The 11,407-nt window shown below is 30.8% G+C and overlaps 1 protein-coding gene across 1 annotated transcript in view; it reads right to left on the bottom strand.

Annotated features, from left to right (window-relative positions):
- Positions 1 to 11,407, bottom strand: part of LOC106478443 (leucine-rich repeat-containing protein 45-like) — a 72,155-nt gene that overhangs the window by 45,528 nt on the left and 15,220 nt on the right. The window contains exons 5-6 of the mRNA XM_022382040.1: positions 7,834 to 7,904; positions 1,856 to 1,943 (exon numbers count right to left, since the gene is read on the bottom strand). Coding sequence (XP_022237748.1) covers positions 1,856 to 1,943; positions 7,834 to 7,904 — 159 coding nt within the window. The remainder of the gene's footprint in view (positions 1 to 1,855; positions 1,944 to 7,833; positions 7,905 to 11,407) is intronic.

The raw sequence follows: 11,407 nt of genomic DNA, 5'->3' as shown, positions 1-11,407 counted from the left end.
GAGAAGCATAAGGGGACTCTGGGTCAGAGACATGAATGTGTGTATTCATAATCAAATAATGTTCCAAATTTTTTTTTCATTTTTTTAGTAAAACAAAGAAAATAAACAACAAACTCAAGACCAACTAGAACAGGTCTAAAAGAAAACATTGAAAAACGTAGTAATAACGCTGAAGAGAAACCCGCAGTATTCAAATAAGACCATCATTGTAATTTCTGCCATTGAGAAAAAGAATATAAGAAGTAATAATGGGGAGCTTATATACAGATCAGGTATAGAGGGCAAATTGATGTAGGTGGAGAGAGTCACAAGATTAAAATTGATCTGGGAGATATAGTGGAGTATAAAGAGTGGAGCAAGTAAGGTATAATTCATATCAATGCTTAGATGGGCAGAGAAGAGAAACTTTCATTAGGATAAAGTTAAAGTGTAAAAAGAGGTGTGTCTCGGAAGGCAAATTTAATCCAACGTTTTCCCACTATAAAACAGCCAACTGAATGAATGGAGACAGTCAGCTACATTGTCTAATGCCAAACAAGAGTTTCTCACCATACAGTGAGCAAGCAGAAAACAGTCCACACTATAAAGTTAAGGAGAAACAGATGAAGGGCAATGCCCAAGATCAATACAACTATGTTATCAGCCAAGACCACTTTGACAGCTTTAATTTTCATTACCAAGAGAAGGAATTCAGTGATAAAAGATCTTATTTAGTGCATTTCATGACTTCATTGTGATTGTAGCCAATTTCAAAGATCATAATGATAAGAAGAATGTTCTTATACATTTTGTTAATTTTCATAGCAAGGAACAGTGTTAAGTTTTAAGGTAAGGAAGATATCTTTTGGTTTGGAAAACAGTGTGATGTCATCGCTGGCATAAAATCTAATAATCTTTCTTCATTAATATGGTGGAAAGGCCTGTATTTCAGCCATTTGTGATTGACCTTAATATGTCTCTCCTTTGTACTACAGTGTTTGCTGGATGTAAATGGTCCACACTGAAGAGTTGTTCAATGTCTATAATAACTTCAGATTTAAAAAAATATCCCTGTCTATTGTAACTTCATGTTAAAATAAAAGATACCCAACATTACATAAAAGAAGAGGGATCTAAAAAATGAAGGGATGGGATAGGAAGCTGAAGACCAAAATGTCAATAGATCAATGACTGAAGAGTTGTTCACTGTATCATAATTTCAGGTTGAAGAAATAAACTCTTAGGAATAGGCAAAACCTAAGATGCTGACTTACAAGGTGATTATTTTAGCAGATAATCTGTAACTTAAAACTAGTATACAACTGAAAACTACACATAAAATGAGCAAGAAACAAAAGCTATAGAAAAAATAGCACACACCTTGTTTTGAAGAACTATATATATGTTATTTTCAATTCTGAAGTTAATCAAGTGATTTAGTGATTTGAAGTTCTGGTACTAGTAAAATTACAAAAATATACAATTGGAACTTGAAAAAACACAGATATTTGTAATTAAAGACATTCTTAAATTCAATTTCTAAATTAATCGGTTGATATTTGAGAACAGTCTAACAAAAGGTCAATAAAGAAGCTTCAAAAACTTCATAACATACAAGATTAAAACTAAACTAAAATTTTAATGCTCACTGCATATTTTTACCATTACAGCAACTGAATAATATTTGAGTTTGACCATTTTTGGCTGGTCAAATAATCATTCCTAACTACACCCATTACTTTGTATTTAACATACATTAATACATGAATCTAAGTAAACAATAATGTGTTTCTTTGTTTCTTTACTTTTTAAACTCTACAAAAATAAGAAATAAAAACATGTTGTGCCTAAAAAGACAGAGTAAAGTACATATTACCTTTAGGGATGTATTAACTGCCAAACCTTCTGCAAGCAGAGCAAATTTATCAGGAAGTAGACCCAATGTGTTCCACTCTAAACAAAGACTAAATAAAGCACACAAAGCATAGTGATTTGTGATTTGCTACTCATTCAACACATACATTGTAAAATAACTGCAACAGATGTCTTACAATATCAATACTTATATACTTATGATTAAGATTCACATATAATTAATGCCAACAAAGTCAAAAGACCTGTACATATTGCATAAAATACATGCAAGTTACCTGCACCAACTTGTTTAAGCTATACAGAGACAATTCTATGAAAATTGGGTTGTAACAGTAATCCTGCAATGTGGTCAAGAAAAGTAAAAACTGCAACGTATAAAAATAAGTAAAGAGTTAGTGGTTGCAACACAAGACAAGAAACAGGGAGATAAGTGAAGTAATTCATAGTAGAAAATATTAAATGTATAATATCCTAGATGTTGGAAGTGCAATGATACTAATAAACTGTACAAACACAGGTTTAACAATACAGAAAGAACATTGTTAACTAAAAAAGGAGGCTTCCCAGAGTTAATTTGTAAGTCAATAAAATAAGACCTGATAGACAAAGATAGACTTAACAATTTGGAGAAGTAGTAACCTCGATAGATGCCAAACCCAACATACTGGATAAGCAGTAACCTCTTACAAAATGACTGTTAGGACTATAAGATATGAAGGAAAAGCAAAAAAGACAATCAATAACTCAGAAAAACAGTAATCTCTAAGAACTAGTAGTCAACATTGTAACATATGAAGGATAAGCACAGATTTAATATAACATGGAGAAAAAAGCAACACCAAAGGACTGATTGTCAATATCACAAGACCTAAAGCAAAAGCTGGACATTTAGTAACTTTCACTGATTGGTAGATAGTGTCAGAACATCTGAAAGACAAACAGAGGCCTCTACAGACTGATATCCAATAGCCTAAGATTTGATAGGTAAGCACACTCTACAAATGGTAACTTAGTGTTTGAAAAATTTGCAGCCCATCTTTTGAGTGTTGTCTTCAAATAATTAACTATGATTGGTTTGCACAAAATGAACGGAAGCTTGTCACTTTGCTGAGATAAATAATTTTCATTATGTAAACATGCCTATAAGGGTTGAATTTGTCAGTTATCAAAATAAGATCACCTTGAAACATGTATACTGGTCAGGACTAATGCTTTGTCACTTTTCCTATGATAAAATACACTTGTGATCATTTTTTGCAAGTTTTTAGATAATATGCAGCCTATACATGTATGCTTTTCACTATGTCTGTTGCAATTCAACACAAAGGTCATCATCTATGTTTTTCGCTGATTTTAAGAAATACTTGCCTCATGTTTTCAACTGTATCTGTTAATGTATTTCTTACCAATTTTTATGTATCCCTTGAATGCAGAATGGGTTGTTCTTTTACATAATTGATTTATTTTGAACCCTAGATTAAAATGATTGTGTAAATGCAATCACCAGGAAACAATATCATACAATCTGACAATAACAGACTCAAAAGTAAAAAGTAGCAACACCCAAGGAATGATAGACAAGTACAAAGCTTCAAAAAGTGAAGAAATAGCAACTTTCAAAAACTGGTAGTTAATACTAAAATATCTAATAAACATAAGTAGAGAAACAAGCTTTCAAGAACTGATAGTTATAATAAAAGATCTGATAAATGAGCAAAGGCATAAGAGGTAGAGAAGCAGCAACTTGTGAGAATTGATAATTACTATAATAAGACCTGACAGACAATCAAAACAAAGGTTCAAGAAATGGAGAAAGAGCATGGTGCAAGGGTTAATAACTAACTCTTTAGGAATGGGTTTGTGTATCTTACACAACCTTGTAATCATGAAGGTATACAAACTATAATTCTGAAAGTACTTAATGCAGCTTCGTGAAATTTGGCAAGGTTTCAGTAAATATCGCAAGTCTTTTGTAGTCAAAAAATCAGAATTTTAAATTCAGTATTTTTACTAAAAAATTTATGTGAAAATATAGGGAGTCAGAGTGTTGACTGCTCTTAGTGCAAAGTGATTTTCATGATAAGATTAAAAATACTTTTCTTCCTCTGAAAATTTTCAAATTTCATTTGTGTAATCTTTAAAACCTCCTAAATAAATATCAAACATTTTTTTCAGAAAAACTTTATATTTTATCTGTTATTTTCTCTACCATAACTCTATATGGGGTCAGTTGTTTGTTCTAAATAGTTTGAAGCTCATAACAGTATACATCTATTCATAATTAATTTTATTGACCTTTGAACTGTGTCTAACTAATAATCCCCCTACACAAGTTATAAATCATTCGGAGAATGTGCAGCTCATGTTACCATATCAAATTATGTAACACATGAGACGCTTGCAACCATACCTCAAAAATAATTTTATTCATTATCTTACCTAATCTAACCTAATTAGTTTTAATTTTGATATTCTAATTACTTATATCTGGGTCTTCTTTTTTGTTTTGTTGACTGTCCATGAAACTTAATCATACTTTTTTTTATACTAATGGTGCCATTACACAAAATAATTTCTATTTACTTAAATAATGCAACTAAGAACATAGAATAGTAACACACAAAAAACAAACACTGTTCTAAGAGGCTTTAAAAATTCAGCTAAGCTTGTCACTGTGATTCCCATGAGAAAAAACTTGAAACTGAACAATGAAATAGAGAATGCCCGGTACAGAAAACAATCTAATATAATATATCATTTGACAGATTAAATGTTTGGCTTTCTATTGGTTATAAATAATACAGTATAAAATCTCAGAAAAATCTATAAGCAATTTGTAAAAGAGAGAATGTAACAGAGAGATGTGGCAAATGGGTCTGATTTTCTACTTTACGGTTCCATAAACAAATAAGAATGAAGTCTGTAAAAATTATGCTTTGCCCAAGTAATATCTATATTATAATAAATAATTTATTTTAAATTCCATACCTCTCAGAGGGGTGGTAAATAAATGAGAGAAGAGGGAAGACCCAGAGAGCAGATGCCACAATTCTTATACTAGGGGAGATTGAGGATTTCATTTATTTCCTTATAAAATTAAGTACTCTTATATTAAAATTTGATTTATTAACTAGGTTTTGATGTTATACTGATACTTGATATTATAAGATCTGATAGATGTACACAGACTTAACAAGTGTATATGCTGCAACTTCCAAGACTAGTAGTTAATACCAAATGATCTGACGGGTTCAAAATACAACTTCCAAGGACTGATGATTAAAACTACTAGCTGAAATGCTGCCCTACGAGCAGCTGTTTGTACTGGTAATTATTAATCGTAATATTCATACCTCACTGAAAACATTTTCTAAAAAAGGATTTTTTTTTTCTGGGAAGTACTGCACAGGAAAGTGTCCAGATTGTGCTTATTAGTCATACACAACTCATTACATCAAAACGATTCAATGTACAGAACTCAAAAGTTTTATAAATTTTACTCATATAAACTGTAATGTTTTTACACATTAAAAGTGGTACTGTTTATTGAAAAAAATAATAGTTTTTTTTAAGAACTCCAATTTCTCAGGACTACATTTAAAAATTACATTAATAAAGATATAATCAAACCCTCATGTACAATCCTAGTGAAAGTCGTGTTCTTGTTGTGAGGAGAGTTATTTTATTGAAAATTGTGTTCTATAATAAAGAAATGGTTGTTGCATATACCACAGTTATTTTTCTAATTGTCTGAATCTTGAATAAAGAGAGAATTATTTTTATGGAATTTTGTTTGTGGTGCCATTCAGTAGATGGCGCAGGAGTTTTGGTTACATACATAGATACTGACATACAACTATGTCAATTATAGTAAGATAAGATCTATCATACAAACAACTTCAACGAATGGTGAAGCATCAACTTCCAAGGACTGACAGTTAATTCCAAATAATCTGACAAATACAAACAAAGGTTCAAAAGTGGAGATGTAGTAACTTTGAAGGATAAGTGGTTAATACTGTAAGAACTTAGAGAAAAATGAAAAAGCAGTAGACCCCTAAATTACAAAGACTTCACAGACAAACTTAATACGTAAAAAATGGAGAAGCAATAACTTTGGAGGTCTGGTAATTAATATTATAAAATATAACAGACGAAGACAGACTTGAATGTGAAGAAACAGTGGCTTCAAAGTACCAGCTGTCCAAACTGTGAGATCTAAAAAAAATCAGACTCAAAAGAATTGGGGTAATTTTTGAAGGATACCATGAAAATCAATACACAAGTATTCAGTATAAATGCAAATAGTTTTGAAAAGCAAAGGAACAGAAATCAGTATCTGTTTCAAAATCAAGAACAATAATGTGGTGGAGAAGAAGAACCTATATAGACTTAATCACAAGAAATGACAAGCAAGAGATAACATAATAATTAGAAGTAACTCGCAAACATAAGCTAAATACAGAAATAATAGAGTATATCAAGCCTCCTTTTATATAGGTTGGTTTGCTCACAAACTTAAATGCCTTTCACTTAGAAATGGATATATTTCAAAGCCACTGAAGACAAGGATAACACTCATAGTTAATGTCCATTTGATCTTTAAAATGAAACAAGTTTCATATTGTATTCTGTAAAATGAACTAAGTTTCAGCACTATGTTTTAAAACTAACAAATGTATGGTTATGATGTCAAATATTATTAATATTCAAATTCAATACAAGAAATTAAACATTTGTGATTCAAGTAATTCTGAAATAATAAAATTGTATCTAACAGGGAGATTTTGTAAGTGTTAAGATGAAGCAAAAAAAAATTAATAGGATAAAAAAAGCTACACTATGACACTATGTTAATAGCATACATTATCAATCAAAAAATGTACAGTTGAAAACCAGTAAATGTAGACATGTAACTGGTAAACAAAAACAACTGTATGTACAATAAGCTGATCAGTTTATTATATGTCATCAACAATTATACAAACTGCATAATCAAATTGACATAATATGTCATTACCTTCACATAAATCATAATTTTGCTCAAACTTACTTTTGGAATACATAATACATGTATTGCTTTCTTATATAAACAACCATTATAAGTTAATGAGGCTAATATTTCTAAGTGTCTTTGTTTTTGAAGCACTGTGACTTCACCTGACTGTAGCATAAATCACTCTGATGACCTCTTGTTACCTTTTATAGTTCATACATAGATTCGTACTGCAACAGTCATTCTCAGAAAAACTGTCATAAACTGGTACCCCTTGACAGTGAAGGTCATTCTCAGAAACACTGTCATAAACCTGTACACACTGTGAGTGCAGGTGTTTTGTGGTCAGTAATTATCACCTTGCTTCCTGTTCAGATTGACCCCTACTTGACTCTTGTGGAGTCATGTATGGATTACTGAATAATGTATCCATATGAAATGTATGTTTGTTATAAGAAATAGCTGTTTGGATTTGGAATATGGATATAACATTATTGATTAAAGTTTCTGTTTTGAATGTTCGTCTATATCAAAATATCATCTGGATTATCAATTTCTGGACTAGTGAAGTTTCAATGTATATATTTACCATCAAATTTATATGTTTTTTTTAAAGATTTGTTTTGCATCTATTCTGAGCTAAAATAAAAGTTTTTATATGTTTCAAAGTTTCACTGGGAGGTCTGCAATTCTATCTTAAGAACTATTAACTACAAACTGTAAAAAATGTTTTGTAAGATTCACCATATCACAAATGTTTGGGATTTGTTCAGTATACCCACTTTTGTCATTTTTAAAATTTTTATAGCCACCTTGTAACCTGCTTGTTATGTCTGTGTTGAGCTGATCATTATAAAAAAAATGATATATTTATAATATTGTTATATACCTTATTTCCTTCTTGCATAGGTTAAATTGTTTAAGTTATTAAGAAGTTATAGCATTACAGCTTGTATAATAAAATACTGTACACAAGCACTCACCTTTTCACATGGTGATTATGACGAAGAAGACGTCCAACTCCTTCAGCACCAGCAACTCGCATATTATTTCCCTAGAGAAAAAAAAAAAATGTATTTTGAGCTATGCAAGTTCGTAATTGTTTTCTTTTATTCATAACAACATGTATGATAAAAGTTTTATGGGAAAAGCTATGGAATTCAAACTTTATTTCTTTGAAATTAAGTAAAAAAAAAAATAGTTTTTCCAATATACAATGGCAATATAAGGGTATATAAAAAAATGTTTCATACACCCAGTTTGAGTAAGTTTTTAATATTCTTGATCAACAAATACTACAATATCAATTTATGTTTTTGTTTCAGTCTATTTTTTCTTTAGTTGGAAGACCTAAAAATTTCTAGTTACAGTAACAACAAAAATCTTGATTTGCACTTATGAGACACGTGAACAAAGTAACAAGAAAATTATTTTCAAGATACTTTTTGATTTCAAAATTCACAATTATGAAGAATTTCAAACATACAAATATGCACTGTTACTAAAATAACTTTGAATAAAAATAAATATACAACAGTATTTACACAGCAGGCAAAAAGTTGTGACAAATGGATTTCAATAAAAACCTGATAATTTATTTTCTATTTTGTCACAACATAAATAACAATTTTGATGATGACCTCTACACTTAAAACTGTTATAACTTATTGTAAAGCATCTGGATTTCTATTTTTCCCATTTTTGATTATTTTTCCAGTTTATCTTGTAAAGTCTATCAGTCTATTTTGTGAAGTGCTTTTCTGACTAGTTATATGCAATAGTTTCTACACTTCTGGCTTAGATAATAATTATGCTTAACATATACTAGAGATCACTATACACATGTATATGATTATTTTGTTATTAAGTAGTAAATCAAAGTAGGTGCCAAACATACCCAAACATCCACATTACGCCAAGGATGAAGCCAATCGAGGATTAGCTAGAAATCATACATCCTGGTATTGTGATGCAATCACAATGATATGTAGTGAACAGGCAGTTATCCCGGGCCTCCTATAATGTATGTGCCACAAGATATGTAGCTGATGGCTCTTCAAGATGTCTTGGAAGAAGGGGGATAAATGTCGGCATTGTATGTGGAATGTTGAGTCATTTTCAAGTAAGTTGCCCATGCTGCTAGGTACTGTATGGGCAATTCACTTGAACATTACTCAACTTGGTCTCCTCTATTTTGGTGAAGCTATAGCACTAGTAATTATTGCTATATCTTTGATAAACTAGAGGAGAACAAGTTGGACCTAGCCACTGAGTTGGGGAGAGCAATGAACAATTTGCACCAAAAAGTGTGGTAATGAACCAAGCTCTCTCTCTTAGGGCTGGGTGTGAACCTGTTAGAGTACAATGGCAAGAAATAAAGTTTATACTTGATTAAATAGCTGCCATAACACTGGTAGATCTCGCAGAACATCAGGTGTTTCATTTGGGCCAGTTGACATAAACTTTATTCTGGCAAATGGTAATAAACTAGACGTTAATGGAGAGGCCACACACTGACTATGTTCAAGTGGTTTCACTTACAAAGCCTGGATAGTTGACAATGACCTTGGATCTGGTATCGCATCTTTGGAATGGATGTATTACAAAGCTTATCGGTCAATTTTGCCTGTGCAACTAACAAACTGATGTTCCACATTAGAGTTATCCAGTGTCAGCCAGACTGTCCCCACAAACAGTGAATGTATGTAGGAGAGGAAGTCAAAGTATCCCCAGGTACACAAGTGGTGTTCTGTAGTTTAATACAAACAAATTTTAGTGAGTCAATGCTGTGTAATGTGGTTATAGAACCCACGCATAAAATAAGCTGTGTCCTGTCCAGAAAGCAAGTAGCATTAGCTTGATCAGTTATCTGTCAAAGGAGGGCATGAAGTCCTGTTGTTGTTCTGCAATTATGGAGAATCTGTTATTTGTCTGCATGCTGGAATGGTTTTCGGCATGATATGTGAAGTGGAAGCAGCCAACACTAGTGATAATGCTTGAGTTGCATCCGTCACAACATATCTGACAGTCAATTCAGGAATACTAACATATTTGAGATTGCTAGTTGAGTGCCATGCAGACAATTTATATATATTTAGGATGTTCTAAAATGCATATTTGAAAGGAAAACTAATGATTTTGTGAAGAACCAACATAGTATGAAAATACTAGTGCTAAGGAAATATGCTCTCCGAGTACAAATTCTTATTCTTTTATGTATATGTTTTTATTTAATGTTGTATATATTTTTAACAAAAGTAATTAAAATGTAAAAATTACAAACTTATTAGATTAGATAACAAAAAGTAAGTGAAAAAGATTTAGTAAACAAATTCCACAAGACCAGCTCAAGCTAACTGCATAATGTCATTGTAACTTAATTGACTGTTTATACTAAGCTCTCCCACTGTAGTTAATTACCTGTCATGTACTTAGATAGGGTCTAAAGTGCATTTTAAAATAATAAAATTCAACTCAAGCAGATGTTAAATAGCTGAGGCTATTATGATAAATAATTGTAATTGTCTGTTACAACCTGCTGTCATTCTACAAAAAAATAGGTATAATTAATTTCATGTTGTGTTTTTCAATTTGTTTTTTCAATATAAGATAATTATTGCACTGTGGTAGAGAAAATAAGAAATAAAATATACAAGTTTTACTGAAAGAAGCTTTTGATATTCATTTAGGAGGTTCTACAGGTTATGGAAGTGAAATATGAAACTTTAAGACGAAAAGAAGTATTTCTATTCTTATCATGTAAATCACCTATCACTCAGACTGACTCATTAAAGGTTTTGTAAATTCACAGACAAATCTTTAGTAGAAATACTTTATTACAAAAAATCTGTTTCTTTGTATACAACACACTTATAATGCTTACTAAAAGTCTGCCCAATTTCATGAAGATACATTTAGCAAATTCAGAATTATAGTGAGCATTACTATCTATAGCTTCAAAGTAGCTGCAGTTGACAGAGGGTTAACATGCTTCGTTTACTTCATAGATTTGGCTGGCTTATTTTAATGTGTATTTTACAAGTTTCATTTTTGTATATTTTGTTAAAATGATTTTATTTGGCAAAAGGATCTTTTATTACTATTATTTTATATATCTTTTATGAAGGGTTTATTTTATGCTTTGATCTTGATTAAAGGTTCTATTGTTTTGCATGATATGTCTGACACTGTTAAAAGGTTTGTTTTATGCTTTTATTCAGTGTTAAAGTGTATACATTTGAATCTATATTAAAAAGTTTATTTTAGTAGTATGTATTTCTTTGTTCATTTTTTTATTACATTAAGGAATATGTTATATCTTAAATCTAAATAAAGGGTTTTTGATATATGAGCTCAATCATTTTGACTGGCTTTGCTACTACCATGTCATCATGTAACCATGAAAGTACACACACTGTAACTATTAATGTAATAACTCTCCATTAATATCTGGCAGGCTTTTAGTAAACATTAAAAGTTTCTAATTGAATAGAGTTGTTTAAACATTTGTTTAACAACAAGTAAAAGCTTGGAATGGTCTATTCTTTCATTGGGGGT

The sequence above is a fragment of the Limulus polyphemus genome, unplaced genomic scaffold (assembly GCF_000517525.1).
Source record: "Limulus polyphemus unplaced genomic scaffold, Limulus_polyphemus-2.1.2 Scaffold212, whole genome shotgun sequence".
NCBI lineage: Eukaryota > Metazoa > Arthropoda > Merostomata > Xiphosura > Limulidae > Limulus > Limulus polyphemus.
The sequence above is the reverse complement of the archived record's forward strand: the minus strand, read 5'-3'. Positions and strand labels throughout refer to the sequence as shown.